We start from the raw sequence: 25,089 nt of genomic DNA, 5'->3' as shown, positions 1-25,089 counted from the left end.
GAAGAATCTATTCAATGATACTGTGATATCATCTTAAAGGAACCAAAACCCAAAGAGAAATGTGGATTGAATGAAAGCAACAACATTAGTAGAACACATCAGTGAAAGTTTGAGGAAAATCGGACGATCGATGAAAAAGTTATGAATTTTTAAAGTTTTGGTGTTGGAATCGCTGGATGAGAAGACTACTAGAGATTATGATGTATGTGTGGACAACAATATAAAGAAAATATAAAGGGAATTCCTCAAAAAGTCATTTTTCATGAAAATTACACATTCCATCAACTTGATACTATTAAACATATGTTAAGGGTAGCAATTATTCCCCCTGCTTTCTGAAATCGGTTTGTCAAGTGCTCTTTCATTATGCTAGATAAGTAAATTTTTGTGGAATTTTCTTTATATTTTCTATTTTTGAGAAATAGTCATGATAACAATCATGGGCACACAATTTTTATCAGGGCATTATTCATATTGCTTAAGCTAATTTGCATATATGTGACTGCAGTCAGTATTCCTATTTCCTGGAAATATGAGAAAAGGCAAGATACATTTTCTTTTCTATTTTCTTTCTTCTTCTTTTTTTCTTTTTTTTTACTCAGTGTGCTGTATTTTTATCTGTTTGCCTGACTTTTTTTATTTTCTCTGGTTGAACATGGAGGATAGTTTCCTTTTAAAGGGCTGGTATAGTTTTGGGTGAGATAGGAATTCAAGTTTCAAACGTTTTTCTATGATAATTTTTTGAGACAATGAGAAAGCTCATATGAAATATGACAGAGCATATAATTCTGAGAGGAATTCAAAGTTTATTTGATGAAAATTGGTTTTAAAACGGCTGATATATCCAAACAAAGCAAACCTAATAAAAGGGTGTTGGTCCCACCTGTTATTAGGATCTCCTTGTCTTACTTTGTTTTTGGATATCTCTGCCACCTCAAAACCAATTTTCATCAAATAAACTTTTAATCCCTCTTAGAAATGTATGCTTTTTAACATTTCACAGAGTGCTTTCTAAATATCTCGCACAAAATTAGAAGCTGAATCCTTACCTCAACCAATACTATACCATCCCTTTAATGCTGGTTATCTAGAAAACAATCACTTTTCGTTTGCCTAAAAATAAAATTGGAATCAGTGGGTAGCATCACAACACAAGCTTGAAACTCTCTGCCAAATAAAGGATTAAATGATCACATGACATATACATCAACATCAGATGTTAAAACATGAGACTAATTTCATCTTTGATGTTCCCAACACATGGGCAGTAGATGTCAATTGATTGTCTGTTTGAGTGTATGCTTGTGTGTGCGTCTGTGTGTGGGGTATGTTTGTGTGTGTGTGTGTGTGGGGGGGGGGGGGGGTGTACAGAAACTCCCATTGTGGCTAACTTCCATTTCCCCTCACTCAGCTGTACTGAGAACCACAAAAACCAAGAGATTGGAAACAGCCCTGCCGGTACCTATAGCTGTGAGTCACATCATCATGAGCTGCTGGGAGGGATGCACTAAACTCACCATATTACACCTTTAATTGTACCATTAACCCTTTAGCAACTGAAGATTCTGTACGTACATGACCTACACATGATTCCCTAGAAGGTACAGCAATTGCTCTCATTTTGACAACTTTCATATGATGTAAAATAGCTCGAAGCATGTTTATTTTTGTCTATTATAAGTTATGTTTATTTGAAAGCCTATTAAGACTACCATGAGAAGGGTGCGTCACAGTTCTGACATGCTTTTGTTGACCTTTGACCTTTTTCAAATTGCATAATTATATATTCTACATGAAAACACAGATGGTAAAGCATAAACTAATTTTGAGTGTTTTAGGGAGTAATAAGATGAGCAGTTCTGGGTGTTTCACTTACTAATGGGTTAAAGGGGCTGTACAGTACTGGTTGAGGTGGGGATTCATGCTTTTTACATTCCTATGTGAGATAATGAGAAACCTCTTATGAAATATGAAAGAGCATGTAATTTTAAGAAGGATTCAACATTTATTTCATGAAAATTGGTTTTCAAATGGCTGAGATATCCAAAAAAAGTGATAATAATAAAAGACTACAGGCCACAACTTTATTAGGAGCCCTTTGTTTCACCTTGTTTTTGGATATCTTGGCCACTTCAAAACCGATTTTCATCAAATAAACTTTTGATACACCTTAGAATTGCCTGCTCTTTGACATCTCATAGAGTGGTTTCTGAATATCTCGCAAAAAGTTAAAAGCTAAATCCTCACCTCAACCAAAACTGTACACACCCTTTAACAGCATCGCCGTGCGAAAAATGGTACTGTGGGGGAGAACACAAAGTACCTTAAAATGCAGATGATGAAGGAATTAGGCAAATACTAGCAAGAAGAGATGCATCCTTCTGTTAGTGTTGACAATGGAACAAGACTTGGAGGCTGCTAAGCTGAGGATGAATACAAATTTGACAGAAAGATCTGAAACTGAAATAGAATATACAGCGCCATTCTCATTGTGATCGAAAAAACATACACAATACACTTTGTACCAGAATTATCACAAAGTTTACAGGGAAGGTTGCATAGCTAATGCACCAATTCCACCAGAAACTCTGTCATAAAAATTACTAGTCAGAGTCCAATTTTTCTATTAAACTTTCCACAAAACTTTGGAAGGTGTTTTGTATGATAATGTGTACAGCAGAAAAATTGTGACATTACTCATGTGATTTTGCGTTACCTCCAGCATACAAAAAATAAACATGGGTGACTGTATCGTACAGCTGTACGAGTGCGTGTGTAGCACTAAACTGAATCTGTACCAGTGCTACCATAGTGAATGTGAACCAAGAGTGATCAAATGAGTAAAACAGGGTGTGTGCAGTACTTCCAGAAACTTTGCAATCTCTTCATCCAAGATATTAACATCACAATTTTTCCAAGTAGTATTTTTAACCCATTGAAGACGAGTCCCGAGTCCCGAGTATACTCGGGCAGGTGCCTATGGTAAATGCGTGTTGTAGCAAAATCAAACTGTCCTCAATGGGTTAAAGAACATGCAGTGTAAAGCGCAGCAGAAGTTTCATGCCATCTGATTTAACTCCATTTATTTAACACTCTGTGTGCCACATTTATTTTAAGTCCACTAGTATGTCCTTGAAATTTGTACATATTTGACTCATTAGGCCCATTTACACTTGCTTGGAAAAATCGCAATTTTTCTAAAATCGCGACATTTGGGTGTAAGTTGCTAAGCAACTACACCCAAACGCCCTCGAAACATCGCCAGAAAAATCGCCAGCCGGAGTGCGATTTTTTGAAACATCGCGAAGTTTGAGGCGAAGTTAGCGAGTGTAAACCCAAGCTGCAGAAATGTCGCGATTTTTCATCACGTGACTCTCGGTATCGGATTGCACCGGGAGTTTACGCGCGCTCCCAATCCCTCTTTGGAACGTGTAAAGAGCACGTCGGTCACTGGCCAGAGTACTGTACTAGTACACGGTATAGACAGCTGTGTACAGCCACAGGTCTAAACGGCCGATCCTCGGTCGGCTCGTGGTCTCTCACCTCCCCCTCCCTGATGAAACTAGTACACTGTACGTGAAAACTACTACTGGTAGCAAACCTGAAGTTCTCCAACCACGTATCATCACCCCATGACAACTTAACAAAATAATGTTCTCCCAGAAATGCGTTGATTCAGATTGTGGGAGTGCCCGTACTGCTCTCGATATATAGGTACCTATACGTTGATTGTGGAACTCAGGAGTACATAACAGGTGTAAGTTCTTGCTGTCACCTGATAAAATACCAGTCCTAACTTCCAAGTCTTACTTCCCACTTTCGTCATATCGGTGAAATTTCATGATCCTCCTGAATGCTGCTGTAGATGAAGTTTTACACACCTACTACGTATGTGATCTAATATAGCAAGCTATATAGTTTTACCGTATGTAAACAGTCTCGAGAAGCACAAATTTATGTGTGCATTGTACTGATAAAAAGCCGTGGCGCAACGTTCCAACCAGCCAGCTGTGATCAAAACTCCACTGCAGTGAAAACGAACAGAATAGCGCGCGCTTCCACTCAGCTACCGTGTTGAAAACAGGTAAATTACGCATGCGCACTACCGACCAAAAAATCGCGATGTTTCGTGAAGCTCAAACTTCGCGTGCTTATGCGCAAGTGTAAACGGTGGAACCAAAATATCGCGATTTTAAAAATTGCGATGTTAGTAAGTGTAAATGCGGCTAATGGCAAAGAAAGGGTTAAGTCAATTTGGACATGTAAATTGCACTCTAAACCTCTCCTACAAGAATCCTTATCTCTCCCTTTAAACCAGATATCCCAAGAGAAATTCCCATTTCCTTCACTTACTCCAAATCAATTCAACAAATATGTTTTCTTACAATCTGAACAGGACCACTATTTCTTTTAAAATAAATGCAGCACAACACAAATCTCTTGTATCCTCTTTTCCAATATAAGCAAAAGATAAGAAAACACCAAAAAATGTCATTAAACCAGCCTTCCTCAAGACAAAGCCTCCTTTCCTTGAACCTTTCCCACAAACTTCTTTCCCAGAACACACCCTCCTCTAGTTCCACTAAGTCTCTTACTACCACTCATGATCTGTTTGTATATGACAATGTCACAGTGGCCTTAGAGGGGTTAAATCCAACCTTCTTATCCTTCTTTCCCCAAAGTCTTTTATTCCAAAGCTCTTCTCACTCATCTCCCTCACCACATAACACTTTAAACCCCTCCATCTTTCCACAAAAACAAGCATTCGCCAGTATCTTTAACCCAAGCCTCTTCACAACTACTCCCAGATACTAATCCCTTCCTGAATGGCCAGATTAAAGGAAACAAAAACCCTAAGAGAAATGTGGATTGAGCGAAAGCAGCAACATAACTAGAACACATCAGTGAAAGTTTGAGGAAAATCAGACAATCGCTGCAAAAGTTATGATGAATTTTTACAGTTTTGGTGTTGGAATCACTGGATCAGGAGACTACTAGAGTTTGTGATGCCATGTGTGGACTGCCATGTGTGGACAACAATATAAAGAAAATGTAAAGAAAAATTACACATTCCATCAACTTGACACTGACTAAAGGGTAGTAATGATTCCCCCTGCTTTCTGAAAGTGGTCAGTCAAGTGCTCTTTCATTACGCTAGAAAAGTGAAAGCATGTTGAATTTTCTTTACATTTTCTTTATACTGTTGACCACATACGCCAAGAACTCTAGTAGTCTCCTGATCCAGTGGTTCCGATACAAAACTTTAAAAATTCATAACTTTTGCATCAATTGACCGATTTTCCTCAAACTTTGAACTGATGTGTTCTACTAATGCTTTCACTCAATCCACATTGCTCTTTGGGTTTTGGTTTCCTTTAATCTATCGTCCTTCCCACAACCACTCATTTAAAGGGATGGTACAGCTTCAGTTGAGATTGGACTTCAGGTTTCCAATGTTTTTAATGATGATTTTTTTTTCTAAGATAATGAGAAACCTGTTATGAAATATGAAAGAGCATATCATTCTAAAAGGAATTCAAAGTTTATTTGATAAAAATTGGTCTTAAAATGGTTGAGCTTTCCAGGTAACAAAGTGATCCTAACAAAATGCGACAGGCCACAACTTTTCAAAGGATCACTATGTTATACCTTGTTTTTGCATAATCTCAGTCATTTCAAAACCGATTTTCAACAAATGAACTTTCAGTTCCCCTCGTATGCTCTTTAACATTTCATAGCAGAGGTTTCTAAACATCTCACAAAATTAAAAGATGAATCCTCACCTCAAGCAAAACTATACCATCCTTTTAATAACTGCTGCTAAAACTTAGCACCCCACATACCTCTTTCCTTCTACCAATCCTCCTCATCATACATAAGCTCCTCTTTGCTGTCATCAACCCTCATATCCTAAAACCCTGTTTTCCTTTTACCCATCCTCTTCATCACAACATCCTCTTTCCTTGACCCCAACCCCTCCCAGTGAACTCTCTTTCCCCTGACAGACAATCCTCCCCCTAGTCCCACCCCCACACCCCATGCTTACTACCAAAGAACCAGCCTTTCTCCCGTGGGCATGCTGACAAAGTCAACCACAATCTAAAAGGGGAACTTTGACAGTGACAACTGATTTGGAAAACTTCACACTGCATGGCTAAAAAAAAAAAAAAAAAATCACTTCCATGTTTAAGCCTAGAACATACAGACATTCGCTCAATGGACACCCAAACAGACAGACAGACAGACACACAGACACACACACGCACACACACACACGTACACATAAACGTTCACGTACACGTACACACACATACTCTCTCGCTCTCTGTTTTCCTCATCCCTTTTCAGGACAATTTTCACTTTTCTGTCAATGACATCAAGTACAGGCCCCTAAACACATCAGACATTAATGAGAGGATGAAAACATTACTCTTGTGCATACATCTATCTTTACCATCCCACTCCCAGTCTTTCCCTCCCCCTCTATCTTTTTCCCTCTCTGCCCACCCCCCCCCCCTAACAATTTGACAATCTCTCTCTTCCCCTCTTTCTCCGTCTGTCTGTCCGTCTGTCTCTCCCGCTCTCTCTCTCTTTCTGGTTTTCTGCCTTTCTTTCAAGGATTATGCCGCCGCTGCGTGTTTGGAGTTGGTCATTCCACCCCGTGGACTAATGCTACCAAGTCACAAACTTCCTGCAATGCCAGCCAACGCGCCAGGGCTCATACGCTGGATGTCTGTCTGGGTTTACAGATCTCTGCTTCGAATCTGGCTCGCTCCTAGCGAGGAACGGAATTAGGACATTTAAGCATCCCTTGGCGACAACTGCCTAGCAATACTGATTGACTGACTGCTTTCCACATTTTGAAGGTGAGTCGTGCTCAAGATTTACGCCATTCTCATTTGACGGAAGGAGTAAATCTTGTTTGCCCATTGACTTTAAATCATAATAAGTCAGATATTTTCCTAGATGTTTAGAGTGAACGTGATGAAACTATGGTGTTGTCATCGCCCATTGTCATGAAGCGGAATGGGGAAATGTTACAAAACAACTCTTAAAGACATTATCTACTTTGCAGATGAAACCAAAACCCAGCTTTAGTGCTTCAAAATAGTTCTAACATCTGATTTAGGGATAAAAACAACCAATTTAAAAAAGTCAATCAGTATAATCAATGTTATGTATTGTTGAATATAATACAAAATATGAATAGTAATAACAATATTGTTTCTAGATTAAACTGCCTAGTAATGGTTTAGTGAAAAAATAGTGATATTTCCTAATATTTTAGGCTTAATTGAAAAACTTTTATATGGTAGAATGTTTTGTGATACCACTGACTTACACATATGCATCAAATTCGATAACTCAAACATTTTTAAAACCACTGCTCCCAATGGTAAACAGTACTTTTAACATCTCAGAGAGCTGCTCCATGGCTCTTAAAAGTTCCTCTATTGCTCTTTAAAGTTCCTCTATTGCTCTTTAAAGTTCCACCATTGCTATTTAATTGCTTGCCAACACTCCTTAATGATTCTTGCGTGCATAAGTTAGCCACATCCTAAGAGCGTCTATTCCGCTTTACATAAACAAAAATATGCAAAACCATAAACCATGGCTCAGTTTACGGGGTCCTTAGAGTCCGCTTTAAAGTGTGCTTGCTATCATGCTTCACCAGTGCTGAGATTTTGTGAATGATCATTGAGCATTCATAAGGAAAGAGGGGGAAGTAACACATTTACGTTAAATTTCTTTCCATATTAACTATTTGTTGCTGACTCTCTTGTGAATAAGGGCACTTGAATAATGAAATACCTGTGATTATTAGCTGTCATTGTAACAATTTGGATGTGAAAAAAAAATGCTTTCACAGTTCATGCTTGTACAATATTTTTATCAGCATGCAATCTAAATACATGGTATATTCTTTCTGCTAGTCGAAGGTGACTTTAAGTACTTTATCAGACAATAAAGAACCTTGAATTTGGAATCCAGTCAGATTGGAGATGAATCCCATTACTAATTATGGTATAATCTTTAAGGAACTTTTACTACTAAGTAATATGCATTATTTACAGAAATACTCAAATGCTTTCAAAATTGATCCACTCTTTCATGGCTCTGCTACAGGGACTTTATTGAAGGTGGCAATTTTGTTTTTTTATTAGGAAATTTAACTTAGTCCGATAAATACTACTGATTTAATCACTATGAATACAGCCAAAACTTGTATTTTCCCTTTGCGTACCTTTGCAAATATCTTACTACGAATGTAGACTAGCCCTAACATTAATGTAACAAAAAGTATACAAATGCCATGCAGCACAGTTCGCTTGTGCACATTTGCATTTGGTCTCATTTTCGTGTTGGCACTTTACCTACAAGTTATACCTCTTTTGATAAAATACTCCCAGTAACTTTAACTTCAATAATTTTGGGACATGAAATAATATGTGTAGGTAAAAGGAAAGACTACAAAATTCACAACAGAGGAAAATATTCCATAACTCACAGCAACTTGAAGGGTGTTTCATAAAGCTGTTCTTAACCCGTTGAGGACGAGTCCCGAGTATACTCGGGCAGGTGTCTATGGGAAATGCGTGTTGTAGCAAAATCAGTCCGTCCTCAACGGGTTAAAGTTATGCATGACTTACGAACAACTGGTGATCAGTTCTTGTGCTGAATTATGGAAATTCTGATAGGTATAGCACATCAGAACTGATCACCAGTCGTTCTTTAAGTCATTCGTAACTTTACTAACAGCTTTATGACTCCCCCCCCCCCCCCATGATGACAATAATGCCCCCTTAAAAGATGAAATATTGCATATTGTGGAAAGGCTGCTTATTTTCTTCACATAGAAATGGCACAGGTTCAAAATACCTGGTGATGAATGCATACGTACACCCATTTATAAATTCTAAGAATCACCTGATAAAAATATCCCAGACTAGGGCACAAGAGACATGACAGTATGCAATAATGCATGTCAGCATGATTGTTACCATGGAAACCTTGTGCAATGATGATGCAATTTGGGTAGAAAATACAACATTCACAGGCTGAACAGCCTCTCCACCTTCTTAAAGGACAAGTTCACCTTCATAGACATGTGGGTTGAGTGAATGCAGCAATATTAGTAGAACACAACAGTGAGAGTTTGAGCAAAATTTGACAATCCGTTAAAAAGTTATTAATTTTTGAAGTTTCTGCTCAGTCACGCCTGGATGAAAAGACTACTATAACTTGTGATGTCACATGAGTACAACGATATAAAGAAAGAATAAAGAAAATTCAACATATTTCCATTTTTCTCGCATAACAAAAGAACACTTGACTTCTCTCTTTCAGAAGGCTGGGGGAATAATATTACCCTTAACATACGTCAGTAGTAAGTCGAAGAAATGTGCACTTTATTCAAAAAGTAAAGTTTTGTGAAATTCTCCTGTTATTTTCTTTATATAGTTGTACACATGTGACATCATACACTGAAGTCGTCTTCTCTTCCAGCAGTGACTGCACAGATACTTAAAATATTCGTAACTTTTGAACGGATTGTCCAATTTTCCTCAAACTTTCACTGATGTGTTCTACTAATATTGCTGCATTCTCTCAATCCGTATATGAAGGTGGACTTGTCCTTTAAGTCACTGGTGGGGGAGACAGAGGTATGAGGTCAAACTAGGTCGTGGAGGAATGCGGTCTGGGTCAGTGTAACTGGCCATAGCAGGCGGACGAGTACGTGACACAAGAGTTTTCATTTTCTACCATAACTGCTGGCAAGCCTCAAGAGCAATTATTCATCCCTGCTGTTGTGAACAACATTGCCATAATTGACATCCGGGCGATTTGTCATTGTCTTTTCCTTGTCTCTTGCAGGGCCAAGATAATTTGTAGCATCTGCAAAGTCAAAAATATACATCCCTTCTGTTTCGAATGCAGTAACAAGCCCCTAGTGAACTTTACACTTTAACAGCTGTAATACATTTTTGCTTAAAACTAGTAGTTAGATACTGCTTACAAAACAACAAGAATAGGGAAATGCTTTTGTCAAAACGTAACACTGGACTTGAGAAGAAAAAAAAAAAACAGCCAAATACAATAAATGTTATGGCCATTTGAAATCTTAAGTTCCACCAATGTTACGTCCTTTTAGCATTTATAACTGCAATTCAAGTCACATGGATGCAAAGCTACTTGTGAAGTTCTTCTCATCTGCTCTATAAAATCACTTTTCTTTTCTTGTGAGATCGTTTATCAATGGCTCTACTTATTTTGTTGCAAGACACAGTGTTATAAGATATCCTCAGGTACAGGGAAGTCACTAATACCATCATAACATGACAAGAAACATTAGTGGACATACAAATGTTCCAACACAATTCACACATGAAAACTGAAATAGTGATTTAACTGGCATTAACACAATATACTGATCTCATTTTTTTATACAAATCTTCCAAGTCTTCCTGCCAGTACCAATCACCTCATGCTTAGCTTAAACTTGAGGAAATCATCATTAGAAAAGGCAAAGCTGAGGTTTACATTGAACATTTTCAGCTAGTGAAAATTTTATATACACCGTATATTGGGTAGCTGCTGTAAAGATCATATTCAGTGGCGGATCAAGGGGGGGGGAGGGTGCATTGGGCTTACAATCCCTCTTTATTTGTTGTTAAAACAAAAGAAATAAAAGAAAAAAATGAGATGAAACCTGAAAGTAGCACCAGAAATATTGTTTGCCCCCCCCCCCCCCCCCACCTTTACAGAATTCCTGGATTCGCCCAATATTGGAATAGACCTAGGAAATTTGTAATGACACTGAAATTTCTGAGTGAAGAAAAGACACAGGAACAGGCAGGACAATTTGCAGTGATCTAAGAAAAGAGTGTGAGTGGGAAAAGTAGGCCATCAGGTCACTGCACTTTCTGGCAGGAAAAAGGAACAATCGAACCTGGGCTTCGTGGCAGGGTGACTGAGACACTTACCCCCTGTTCAGACGCAAGCCAGTTTATACCAAAACTTGATAAAGAAACGACGTATAAAGAATCATCGTCTAGCCCGTTCAGACGCTAGTTTTGACCATTCCAGAAAAATGTCGCATAGATGTGCTGTTTCTCACTGCGCATGTTGTTATGGCCATGAGCAAAGAGTATAGAAGCTACTCTTTGGTCATGAGTGACAGGTACAAGGTCACCTTTCGTGCTCGCTCCCATTAAGCCCCACCCAGTTATACCGTTCTATGATCGCCATACGTTCAGACACACAATGGACACGATGGAATGCAGATTTGTATCAAGTTCTAGTTCGAAACGATGCTCTGACTGTCGTTTCGCTATACGTCGTTTCATTATATGTTGTTTCATTAGTCAGCGTTCAGACGTATAAATTCATCGTATAGCTGTACCGTTTTGGTATAGCTTTACCGTTCTAGTGTAAATTTTTTGCGTCTGAACGCCCTGTAAATGGATGAGACTTTTGTCATAAATTCCTCACAGCCAAAGTTTTCATCAAGCTGTCCCACCTGTACATGAAATACAATTACAGTACACTCCCATTATAACGAACATGGTTAAAACAAAATTCTGGTTACAATGAAGTAAAAATTCAGGCTGTAACATTATCCGTTTTATGTATTTTATTGTTTATTTGTTTGGTTATAACGAAATTTCGATACAACGAAACAAAACTGCTGGTCCCGAGGACTTCATTATAATGGGAGTCCACTGTACTTGAGGATCATATCACACACACTGCAGAACTTGTTCTCTAATGCTTTCTCCTTGCCTTGTATGATCGACCAGGGTGCTGAAATACAGCAAATATCTCTCCTAAATCTCAATCTTTTCTGACGTCATCAGAGTCTTCCTGGTCCAGATAAAGTCATGTTTCTCTCATCGCAGTTTAATAACTGCATCCAAAAATTGGACACTATCTTTTCATTTTTGATCTATTGTGTAACATAAGTAGCATTCTAGGTATGTTTGGGATTCAAAAGAAAAACAAGAGACCCGCGGGTCTAGCGCTCACCTGAGTATCGCAAGTTCACCTTTCACGCAGTCACTAATCTAAATTATTCACAGCTCTACCAAAATTTGACGAGGCATTCTCAAGTGGAAGATGAAAATGTACAATAAGGGCCCAATTTTTTCAAGATTCCTTAATTTGGGGGAATTGGGGCCCCCTGGGGCCCTCTGGGTGGGGCATGGTGCCCAGTTTGATAAATTGAGATCCTGACCACCTAGGGATGCTACCTGCCAAGTTTGACAAAAATCCATCATGAGGTTTTCAGGAAGAAGATGAAAATGTACAATTCAGGCCTCCACTTGGACCCTTCCAACCACCCCCCCCCCCCACCCCCAAGAGGGGCACCCCTGGATCTCCTATGAACAAACTTGAAACTACAGTCATTACTGTACTCACTCATAGTATTATCTCAGCTCTATAACTTCTGATTCTAGAGAAGATTTTTAAAGATTCCTTCATTTGGGGGGTTTGGGCCCCCTGGGGGCCCCCTGGGCGGGGCATGGTGCCCATTTTAACAAATTGAGATCCTAACCCCCTAGGGATGCTACCTGCCAAGTTTGGTGAAAATGGGTCATGGGGTTCTCAAGAAGAAGATAAAAATGTACAATTTAGGCCCCATTAGGACCCCTCCTCACCCCCACCCCCCCCCCCCCCCCCTGGGTCCAAAGGGGGGCACCCCTGATTCTGCCATGAACAAACTTGAAACTACAGTCATCAATGTGCTAACTCATAGTATTAACCTAGCTCTATCACTTCTGGTTCTAGAGAAGAAGATTTTTGCGGATTCCTTAATTTTGGGGGGTTTGGGCCCCCTGGGGGCCCCCTGGGTGGGTCATGGTGCCCATTTTAACAAATGGAGTTCCTAACCCCCTAGGGATGCTACCTGCCAAGTTTGGTGAAAATGGGTCATGGAGTTCTCAAGAAGAAGATGAAAATGTACAATTTAGGCCCCATTAGAACCCTTCCCCACCCCCCTCCCCTGGGTCCCAAGGGGGGCACCCCTGATTCTGCCATGAACAAACTTGAAACTACAGTCATCAATGTACTAACTCATATTATTAACTTAGCTCTATCACTTCTGGTTCTAGAGAAGAAGATTTTTACAGATTCCTTAATTTTGGGGGGTTTGGGCCCCCCTGGGGGCCCCCTGGGTGGGGCATGGTGCCCATTTTAACAAATTGAGTTCCTAACCCCCTAGGGATGCTACCTGCCAAGTTTGATGAAAATCGGTCTTGGGGTTTTCAAGAAGAAGATGAAAATGTAAAAAGTTTACGCACGACGCACGACGGACGACGGACGACGCACGACGCACGACGCACGACGCACGACGCACGACGCACGACGGACGCCGGACGAAGGGCGATCGCAATAGCTCACTTGAGCCTTTGGCTCAGGTGAGCTAAAAATCCTAAAATTTCTAGATGAGAGTCACTGCTCACTCAAGTAGGCCTTACAAGTAGTCATGGAGATCATTTTAAAAAGGGTGTGTATAGTTCTGGTCGAGGTGAGGATTTAGCTTTTAATGTTTTTTAAGATATTCAGAAACCACTTGATGAGATGTCAAAGGGCATGCAATTCTAAGGGGTATCAAAAGTTTATTTGATGAAAATCAGTTTTGAAATGGCTGAGAAATCCAAAAACAAGGTGAAACAAAGACATCCTAATAAAGTTGTGGCATGTCGCCTCTCATTATTATCACTTTTTTTTTAATATCTCAGCCATTTGAAAACCAATTTTCATCAAATAAACGTTGAATCCTTCTTAAAATTACATGCTCTTTCATATTTCATACGAGGTGTCTCATCATCTCACTGAAGAATGTTCAAAACATGAGTCCCCACCTCAACCAGTACTGTACAGTCCCTTTAAGAGATCAGAACAGATACAAATGAAGACACTCATGCTTCTACATCGCATCCTTTAAATGATTTCCCATTGAAAAAGGTTATCACTCCCCTGCTCCACAGTTGCTACACACACTAAACAACAACAGTGCTGTCACCAAAAATTCTGTCTTTTACCTTAAAAAAGAGAGAAAAACACTGGAAAAGAAAAAAATGGCCAGAAATTGATAGAGGAAAATAACAGTGTTCTTAATTCCCAGTGCCAAACCACAAGGATATTGAAATGTCAAAAGCATGAAACACTGATCTCTCCTGCCATATCCACTGATAGGGGTCATGACACGGGGAAAACCTCCCCCACCCACTGGGGAGGAAATTCTGTGGCAACATGAGACTTCATCTGCTGGTACCCAATGCGGGATGACAATCAATTCCTTGTCATTAGACATCATTTAAATCTGCCTTGACAGCATTATCATTTCAGGGATACCTCACTAAAGTTTCTGAATGACTTTTTGCAAGATTTAATCGAAGGGGTAAACTGAACCACTAGCTGTGAAATGATATCAGAGTCCTGTTACCCTATCTGATAACAGTCTCAGGAAAAAAAAGTAATATAAAATACAAAATTAATCACCAATAAACATCATTACATCCGCCAAGGGAGGAGGTTATGTTTTCATCACCGTTGGTTTGTTTGTCCGTGTGCAAAATAACTCAAAAAGTCGTGAACGGATTTAGATGAAACTTGCAGGAAAGTTTGGAAATGACGCAAGGAACAGATAATTAAATTTTGGTAGTGATCTGGGAATTTTTATGCATTTTATGACGGATTTTGATATTTTGGCAGGAAGGGCCAACAAATTTCATTAACTTCGGAGTTCAAGCTGCGCATTTTTTAGGTTTTCATATGCCCACTATTTAGGTGCGTGCTCTAGTTTCTGCTAGGGCGAGGCGAGCGCGCCACATGGCTGGAAGCTGATGACGTAACAAAGGGCTTCTTTATTGGGAAATCTGGTGATTTCCAGCATGCATAATCTGGGTGGAAATCACTGATCTCTATGCAAGAACAGGATCATTAGTGGAAATTAGCTGCTTGGCGGAGGTCTGCACTCTCAGAGTGCTTTTCTAGTTTTCCATGTGGTCATATGCTGTGCTTGTATCATTTAAGAACAATCAAATTAGAGTGCTTGCTTCTTATTAGTGTGAAGCAAAGAGCAAAGAAATCTATTCCATGCTCAAATGACTTAATAAAAGGAGCATTGTTAAACAAAAAAAAATAAACATATTTCAATGAAACTGAATCAAGCAATAAATTTACTGATTTGATGTTTGATTCCTCCAAGGTAAGGTACACGTAAAGGTGCCATGTTTAGAGGACTGCATGATATCCAAATTGAGGATATTTCCTCACCCAAAACTTGTTTGAATATCATATGCATGAGACTGTGTTGACGTTGTCACTTCAATATCCTCTGATTTTATTCGGGCAGTTTCCTCTCCAAGAGAAGAAACAGCCAACCCTTCTAAAAGAATCATGAAATCCAGAAATGCTTGCATGCATTAAACTTTTGTGAATTTTGTAAGGGGCCAAGATTCTCAAAAGTAAAATGCACACAAAATGGACTTGTCTATACCATGCACTAAATGCCGGTGGCAATTCTTGAAAGTTCCATGCTGCGAAAAAGCTGTCAGCTCCAATGCACAAAAGTTTCACACCACAAATATTCCACAAATATTACTCTGCAAGTACAAATGTAGCACTAAGTTTTCTCATGTTCTACTCTACTCCTGCAGTTTAACTTGTGGTCACCATGACAACGTGGTTTGTACCAGTGGGGCACCTCCTCCTGGGCCTTTCCCTGGCCCTTATCCTCATGAGGGCCCCTGCTGGTGCTGGTGGGCAGGACGTGATCAAGCCCACCAAGCCCCAGCCTCCAAGACAGGAAGAGCCAGAGGTCTGTCGGCCCTGCTGTGAGAGGGGACTGCCTGGGCCCCCAGGGAACCCGGGGTATCCCGGGGTGCAAGGACCAGCTGGAATACCAGGTAAGCCTCATTCGGTCTGCTTTTGGAATCACATCCCCAAACTCACATACACCTTATGTAATTCAAATATAGTCCCTAGACCCCGTTTACAGTGCGGGGCTGGGACGCGGCTCGGTCGTGGCCGAGCCCGCCTTCATTTCAGTGTAAACGCACAAAAGGCCAAATGCGGGGCCAAAATTGGCTGCACATTTGGCCACGCTCTGGAGGTGGTCTCGGCCGTGGTGGAGACCGCGGCCGAGCCCAGCCTTTTCTCAGTGTAAACGCAAACTGGGCCAAATGCGCGGCAAATTTTAGTCTGGCTTCCAGACCCTCTGCCCGTACTATTTAGCTATTCAGGATATTAACCCCCTCAACGTCAAAACTAGTATAGTTTAAGGTGGTTTCGCCCTGCAAAGGAATTTTCCTTCGGTAAAGGCCTTTGCCCAAACGGCGACTTCGTTGCCACGGAATCCAGTTGGCAAAGGGTCTGAAAACCAGACTATACCAAATTGCGTTTGATTACAAGCAGAGCGCCACTATGACAAAATATTGAAAGGTTTGAATTAAAAGCGCGGCCGAACCCGGCAGTGTAAACGGACAAAATTGTGGGGCTCAGCCCCCCAATTGAGGCTGGTCTTGTTTTGCTGTAAAACTCGTATGAAGATGTACATAGCAATCAAGGCTGAGCTCAGTAGATATTCGCTTTCGCTGACCCCATTCAGGTGCCTACTTTGTGTAAAACAAAAGAGCTTGTGAGCACATCAGCGCACGTTCAATTCATGCCTCGTGCCTGATCAATATTTTACATTGTTCGATGGCACATGTACACGTAGTTGACCATGGAAAGGGGATACATGTACCGCTTGACTGCTTTCGCACAGGTGGATACCAACCTGTCCATTTTTTGTCGACGGGCAAAAAGAATCTCATTCGGGAGAATTGAAGGCTCCTGGAGAATTGCAGGAGGAATGGGTTATACCCCCATCTCACTAGACGGCGATTTTGCTACGATCATCAAAAATCAACAAAGTGCGGCAGATCATGGCTTGATCGCTTTAAATCTTCTCCATCGTATCTTGAGTGGTTCAGAAGCACGGAGGGTCGCCACCATCGCCATGGTCGGCGACCTCGCTACGGAAGTTTTGAACATGTCCAAAACTTCCGTAGCGAGGTCACCGTGGTTTTAAAGCGTATCACAATCGCCTCACGAGCGCATTAAAAGCGCCACATTCGTAACTCTGGCGGGGTGGCAACGTGTTAGGCGTAACTCAAGCGCATCGAAAGTGGCTCCCATCGCCCATGAAAATTACCACTTGTACAGTATTACGTAACACGAACCAACCATGAACGACAGAAAATGATGCACAGACCAGGATGGAGGACATGGAGAAAAACGTATAAAATTCATTTTCCACATACACTCAGTACGAATCTACTCTGTTTATTAAATTGTTTGTTTGTCATATACCATTGCAAGTCAATGAAAGTAAATTAAGTTGTAATCTTTTCAAATATATATTCATAAAATTGTTTCATTGTAGGATGCAATTTGTAGTTTGCTCATAAGCCTGTACTTTAATATTATATACACATCTCACCCTTTTAATTGAATGGATGACTAACTAATAGTGCAATTTCACATCAGGTTCTAACTAGTGTGTTCTAGAGTGTTAAGATGTGAGGGCAAAACCATATTCTGCATATCCATGTTGGTTTGACACTGACATCTGCCTGGAGAAATTCAATCATGAAACCCATTTTATACCCCGATTGCTTGAGATCGTAGCATGAGCCCGGCATAAACGTACCACTGTCGCTCCAATCGTATCACTGTTGTAGCGAGGTCTTGATAAGCATACGAATATCGTAACACAGTCCGTTCAATCGCAGAAGCAGCGCATCTTGTCAGCCTGGAAATGCAGCAACAATGTGGCAGAGTCGTATTATCATCGTGGCGCTATCACCTACAGCGCAGGTTGAGCGTGGAGAAATCGTAAGTGTAATCGCCTCGGAGGGCAAAAATGGAGACAGACGGCGATCGCGCCACAAATTGTTAAATCGTCACAGATCGCCATGGTCATGATGGTCGCCTTCCTAGTGAGATGGGGGCCTTAACAGACAAAATTTGCATATCCATGGGCAACTTCTTCTGTGACTTCAGGCCATAGAGTATTCATATAATCATGTGACATGGAGTTATAATTGTAAACTGTTTGCACAGTGATGTATCTGCTGGCTTATTTTGTCTTGGTGTGAAAAACTAGCAGTCAATTGAAAAGGGATTTGGTTAAATCTCTTTTTGTATAACAGATGGCTTTGAGTGACGGACTGTGTCATCATCACACTAGACTAGGCTGCCAAACTCGTGTTGAGATAAAGTTTGTTTGTTTGCTTGTTTGTTTGCCTGTTTGTTTGGTTTGTGGGGTTTTTTTTGGGGGGGGGGTTATGGGAGGGATTAACTAAATGCTGAAAAATATGTTTTGGGAAATCATGTTTAAGTGCGCTGTCACATGGAAACTCAGTACATATTGAGCGTGTTGACTTCATTCATATCAGATGATCTGATAACAGTTTGTTGCCTGGTTTCAGAAGAAAACAAACAAACAATCACAAAAATCATGTGGTGAAGCCTAATAATAAATTTGAACTTCAGGAAGTGTAAATTTGTGATCATCAAGTGCCCCATTAAAATTCATCAAATCTTAATGAAAAGTGACATTTGGCACCTGTTCCTATTAAGCACATTACTGTTAAAAAGTGACATAAAAGCAAGGTGGTTTTAACACTTCTTCAATTTCCGTGAAAAAAAAAAACCCTGCTGAAATTCAAAGGTAATGTTTATGGTATAGCAACAACAAACATGGCAAATACATAATCATTTTTCAGCTTGCCCCAATGTGCATTTAGGCAAGCGGGAAAAAAAATCAGATACCCATTCATTTTACTTGCCTACTGAACATAATGCACATTGCTCAAGGTAAAGCCCCGGTCACACAGCACTAGACGTCTAAATCACGTCTAAAAAGTTATGAAAATCTGGTGGACGTGGTTGTAAGTGATAATTTTTGGGTCAATTTTGGTTTGGCCGTGCTTTGTAAGGGGTATGGCCGTTGGCAGCTGTTCCACTGCTGAAGCACTGCCTAAGCACGGCTATAACCACGTCCAGCCATGTGTATGTAAAAATCCATTTGTCAGTGATAAGTCGCTAAACACACGCTATTTCCCGTGATACCAACGCGTAACACGCGTCAGATGACCGTGCTCTGCCCGTGACAGACCGCTAAACTTACGCATCTTACCGCGTCTCCCCAAGTTTTAATCACTGCCGGAACACGGATTATCACATGTGTTTCATGTGTGTTGCACGTCTTTAACACGTGTGCCACCCGTGGTTGTCCGCGGAATAAAATTTTGAGCAGTTCAAAACTTTTTACCGCATTCGACGCCGTTCCGATTTTCCCCCTAATCCTGCCACGTCTATAAATCGACCGTAGCTCATCTTTAACTCGACATCAACGCGAACAACATCATCTGCTTCACGGGAGACCACTTTTTGACATGTTTTGGCCATGATTAAGCCGTAAAGCGCTGTGTGACTGGGCTTTAAGAGCACAAGTATGTTTCTAGCAACCTCAATTAAAGTCACCAATACTAACTAAGTCACCGCAAATGATAGAAATTTCGACAATACTTGGGCAATCAATTCTAAAACGTATGACCTTTCGAATCTTGCATTTTGCTTCAAGCCCATATGGCAGCCAACACAAAATGATCACCAGGGTCACGTGTGTGATAATTTTAAAAGCAGGATATTTATTCTCAATCTAATTTGTGAGTGGAAAACCACTAATATCATCAAGATTCTACAGAGGACACATGAAGGTTACCGTGCTATCTTGCATCCTCGAAGACATTATGTCTTGATGTCACCTAATAGGTGATTCCAATACATAAAAATGAAAGAAAAATATATTTGGTATTTCTATATCTCATAGGCAAATGTAAACAAGGAAATGTACTCCAGCAACAGCACAGTCAAAAGATGAAGACTGTAATTTCTGAGGATCCCGTCAGACACTGCAATTGAAGACTCACAGATGTTCAAGATGTTCAAACTTCATCCACTCCGAGATTTAACTTGAACCATCCCTGCTCTATGAATTTGCTCTAATTAATTCAGTTTAACTTTATCTTTGTGGAGAATCGTATATGTGTATTTTTTGAAGAGATGAGAGGAAAATCCGAGAAAGTATCTGTGCCATTCACCGCCAAATCGGAGGGCACGTTGGATCAGAATTGACACATGGTGCCACGACGACAACTTGCTCGCAGAGATAAAAGTATGTGTAAATTGAAGGGGCTGGAGTTATGCGTTCAAGAAAAATGACTCACTTCGAAGCATCTGTGAGATATGATCATTGCAGTCTCACCTTCAATGAGCTTTCAACGACAGAAAAGGTGCATTAAAATTGAAGCGGGTACTTAAAGGGAAGCAGTCCTGAGATTTTCACTGTTCTGATAATTAAGAACAGTAAAAAATATAACCTTTCACCAATTTATACGTGTGGACATCAAAAAATTGTCTCCGTACGCGATTTTTAAAAAATATTTCCTGCAAGCGATCGTGTAAGAGCCTGCCAAAAGGTGCAACGTCATTGATGCCCTACTCTCAAGTTGACAGCCGTGCCTCAGAAAACCAATTTAAGAGTTCAAAATGATCATATCTGATTTTTTCATAAAATGTGACAATATGTGGTTTTATTATTTTAAACAAAATATTTCAAGCTTATTTACATATACAATTAATATAACAATAAATAACAAACATGTATTTATAAATAACTAGAGATGACGAGCAGAACACAGCTAGAAAGAGTTGTGCATCGATAACGTATGACTCTCCGCCAAGACTTGCTCATTTGCAGAGTCACACTTTTTTAACCGAAATGTACGAGCTTATTTGGTGATTTGAAAGTTTGTTTTTGATGAAAGTAGTTCATTGGAGGTACCAACAACAACATATTTTTTTACATTTCGTGAGGACTGCGTCCCTTTAAAGGAGAGATCACCCCACTGAGGGAGTTATCTTGGAAGAAACTGGGCAAATGCATGCAGCAGATGAGCAAATATTTGAGTGAATTCTAGCAAGCATTTAGAAAATTACCACAGTTTGAATGTCAGGCTATTGGTGACATGGCACCCAGTGGGGCTTTGAATTACCCTTTATGGTCATGTGATGAATTATTCATAGAATAAACATAAACCATAAAGTTTTACTGAATATGACTAAAATGATTATGAGTCCTGGAGGATGTAAAAACTTGACAATCATGAAACTTTGTGAAAGGTTATTTCCACTGCCATATACATTTTGATAACACTAACAAAATTAAACAAAATTAAGAAAAAAAGTGGTTAATTAGTGCATCGTCATACAGGAAATTTTGTGTTTTTATAGAGCAAAATCAGAGAGCAACTGATTGACTAATTGCCATTCATCGATGCAAATAAGCACTGAATTGATCAGTGTTATAGTAGCCATGATAAAAAAAATCATGGGCGTACGTACTCGAGCAGGATTCAAACCTACGACATCCTGATCTCCGGACAGACGTCATCTCCACTATACCACCGAGCTTCCGCCCAACATTAAGTGTTGGTTCTAATCCTTATAGCATGCAGCGGGTACTGCGTAATTATTCAAATTCCTGAAATTCTTCGGTAGAGAGGTGTTTTTAAGCAAATGATTGACAAATTGCCCTACATTTATGTAAATAAGCACTGAATTTCATGAATTTGAAAAATTCATGTGTGCAACCTGTTTCATCATAGCATCCAATATGAGAATGTGTCAGTGTAAAGAAATAAGATCTCAATGAATGCTGACGACATAATCTCTACACTTGCTTTCAAAAAACATCATCTGTATAACAAGGAAAAGTAGAAATTACGCGGTGCGTAAAATATGTCCCAGCCGGAAGTAGCATTTAGTATCAAAATGTACTATATAGGTCAAAAGATCAAGGTCAAAGGTCAAAGAAGTGAAAGGTCAACATTCTGTGTAGAAGTTTTGAAGCCCTCACCTAGTGCCATCACATAAAGCAAACGGAATCGAAATCCGGTTAGAAATGGCGAAGGAGTAGCATTTTGTAGCCAATGTACAATATAGGTAAAAAATCAAGGTCAAAGGTCAAAGAAGTCAAAGGTCAAAATTCTGTGTAGAAGTTTTGAAGCCCTCACCTGGTGCCATCACATAAAGCAAACGGAATCGAAATCGGGTTAGAAATGGCGAAGGAGTAGCATTTTGTAGCAAAATGTACAATACAGGTCAAAAAATCAAGGCCAAAGGTCAAAGAAGTCAAAGGTCAAAATTCTGTGTAAAAGTGTTGAAGCCCTCACCTAGTGCCATCACATAAAGCAAACGGAATCGAAATCGGGTTAGGAAGGAGTAGCATTTTGTAGCAAAATGTATAATATAGGTAAAAAAATCAAGGTCAAAGGTCAAAGAAGTCAAAGGTCAAAATTCTGTGTAGAAGTTTTGAAGCCCTCACCTAGTGCCATCACATAAAGCAAACGGAATCGAAATCGGGTTAGAAATGGCGAAGGAGTAGCATTTTGTAGCAAAATGTACAATACAGGTCAAAAATCAAGGTCAAAGGTCAAAGAAGTCAAAGGTCAAAATTCTGTGTAGAAGTTTTGAAGCCCTCACCTAGTGCCATCACATAAAGCAAACGGAATCGAAATCGGGTTAGAAATGGCGAAGGAGTAGCATTTTGTAGCAAAATGTACAATGTAGGTCAAAGGTCAAGGTCAAAGGTCACGACTGAAATTCTGTGTAGAAGTTTCAAAGCTCCCATGTAGTGCTATCATATAAAGCAAACAGAATAAAAATTGGCTCATAAATGACAGAGAAGTAGCAAATTGAAGATTTTGATCACACACGGACGCACACACGGACGCACACACGGACGGACGGACGGACACACGGACGGACACACGGACACACACACGTACGGAGCCCGTTTCATAGTCCCCTGCTCGAACTCGTTCGGCGGGGACAAAAATATCTAAAGGTAGCCAATTTGAAAGACCACTGCAAGGGATTTAAATATTGCTTCAAAGTTTTGAATAACTTGCCACAAACATTTGGGGAGAGGAACATGCTGTATCAGTGTGTGTGGCAGTCAAAATACTGTGACGACATTGTGTATAAACTTAATTCATTTGTAGAAAGTGTGCATCATGTCAAGAGAAAGAGAGTCAGATTGGCAAAAGAGCCAATACTGATTGTTTTGTTTTTTAAAACCTGTTGAGGACAGACTGATTTTGCTATAATATGCACTTCCCATATATATCTGCCTGAGTATTCTCAGGACTTGTTTTCAATGTGTTAATACATTTCAGCTGATGGTTCAATTCATGTTAAAAAAAAAATGCAGGTGAGGCATGTAATACAGGTATCATGTAGATACTTTGATGATCCAAGACATAACATGAAAACTTTCATCAAAGTGGTAATCATTTCCCCATGCATTTAATGTAACTTAAACGAATGTGTATATGGCACAAGTTCATTTGGACAGAAGTGTAACATCTAAAACTGAATTAATAAAATCAAAATGCTTTTATCATATCAAATATTTCATATCCTAACTATAAAAAAAAAAAAAAACTCTCTGGGCAAAACAAATGAGGCCAGACCATCACCACGCCCTTGTTATGACAGGTTTCATATTCAAATCAATTCCTGTCTGGTACCCCGTTGTCTATCCGCACTCTTAAAAGAACTCCCAGCGCTGCGTTTTACTTCTTACGAAAAGTCAGGACACCCTCAATTGGGGAAAAGGGGGGAGTGTAGAGGAAAGCCCAAATTTTTTCCAAGGCTTGCGGGGTTATCAGACCTGCTAAGGCATCACAAAGGAGTGGATTCTCCTGGGGCGCAGATGGCTGTCAACACCGTCGGCTGCTGAATGTAGCGCGTAAGGGCACGGCGGAAAGACAGCAATTACATGGCTTTTAACTCTGGCAAGTTCAAGACCCAGCGATCTACTGCTGACATTTTCAACTTTGAAGTCTCAAAGTGTATTGGACCCAAGATCTATCATCATTATCATACATTCAATGAAAAAAAGTCAAACCTGTCTTAGTGGCCACCTGCTTTCAACAGACATGTCTAATGCAATTGTCTATGTGCACATACTACAGGCTAACAGAGCAAACTAAATAAAGGTGTTTCAGACCTTAATAGTAGAAAAGATATTGAATTGTTTTCTGGTTTTCCTTTGTATCACCAGGCAACCATGGCAACAATGGCAACAATGGTCCCCCTGGGGTCCAAGGGCCGAAAGGAGATCATGGGCCAATGGGCCCTCCTGGACCTATTGGGATCAAAGGTGAGCCAGGATTGATTGGACTACCTGGTAAAGTGGGTACAGTGGGTCCAGCTGGTCCAAATGGAATACCAGGGACTCCCGGCAAGCCAGGTACTGGAATCCAGGGACTACGCGGGCCGAGGGGGCACCGGGGTCCAAAGGGCGAGCCGGGCGATGGTGGCCGTCGCTCCCACAACCTGAGGTCCAGCGGTCGCTGGTCAGCATTCTCATTCGGTAACACCAACATCATCACAGCGTCAAGCCATGACGACATGATACTCCATTTTGACCACCAGTTCGTGAACATCGGCGACGACTTCGACCAGGAGCGCAGCGTCTTTACCTGCAGCATCAATGGGACGTACTACTTCGTCATGCACGCCAACAAGTGGTCGAATTCGCGCAACCTCTACATCAAACTGATGCTGAATGGTGAGATGGTGAGTGCAATCTATGAGGACGCCGGCTATGACTACTATGACGGTATCAGTAACAGCTTGCTCTTACACCTGCAACGTGGTGATCGCGTGTGGCTACAACTTCACAGCAATAATGAAGTGTACGGAGGATTGGCACGAATGACGACTTTCAGTGGTTGGTTAGTAATGGAGGACTGAACGCACATTTGACGTACTGCAACAATCTTCTAAAAATGTGTGCCTGACAACAGACAGACTGTCTGTACATATACTAGCTGCCATGCAGTTTCCAGTGACTAGAAAATCAGGAACAGAAACTACATCAAAGACCTAGATTTGGGACGAATCAAAGTCTTTAATACCATCTTATGTCTTTTCTACTAGGTCCTTGAGATGAAAACATAC

The 25,089-nt window shown here is 40.3% G+C and overlaps 2 protein-coding genes across 2 annotated transcripts in view; one reads left to right on the top strand and one right to left on the bottom strand.

Annotated features, from left to right (window-relative positions):
• The window catches only part of LOC139735377 (uncharacterized), a 73,223-nt gene that overhangs the window by 15,171 nt on the left and 32,963 nt on the right, over positions 1 to 25,089 (bottom strand). The window lies entirely within an intron of this gene.
• Positions 6,685 to 25,088, top strand: LOC139735367 (uncharacterized). Its single transcript, XM_071646119.1, has 3 exons — positions 6,685 to 6,866; positions 15,666 to 15,914; positions 24,188 to 25,088. Exons 2-3 carry the CDS (start codon positions 15,683 to 15,685, stop codon positions 24,880 to 24,882), a joined length of 927 nt encoding a protein of 308 aa, XP_071502220.1. The 5' UTR covers positions 6,685 to 6,866; positions 15,666 to 15,682; the 3' UTR covers positions 24,883 to 25,088.

Source organism: Diadema antillarum, unplaced genomic scaffold, assembly GCF_040938485.1.
Source record: "Diadema antillarum isolate AM-2024a unplaced genomic scaffold, OU_Dant_1.0 seq00000573_RagTag, whole genome shotgun sequence".
Lineage (NCBI taxonomy): Eukaryota > Metazoa > Echinodermata > Echinoidea > Diadematoida > Diadematidae > Diadema > Diadema antillarum.
Note: the sequence above shows the minus strand (reverse complement) of the source record. Positions and strands in the feature narration are given on the sequence as shown.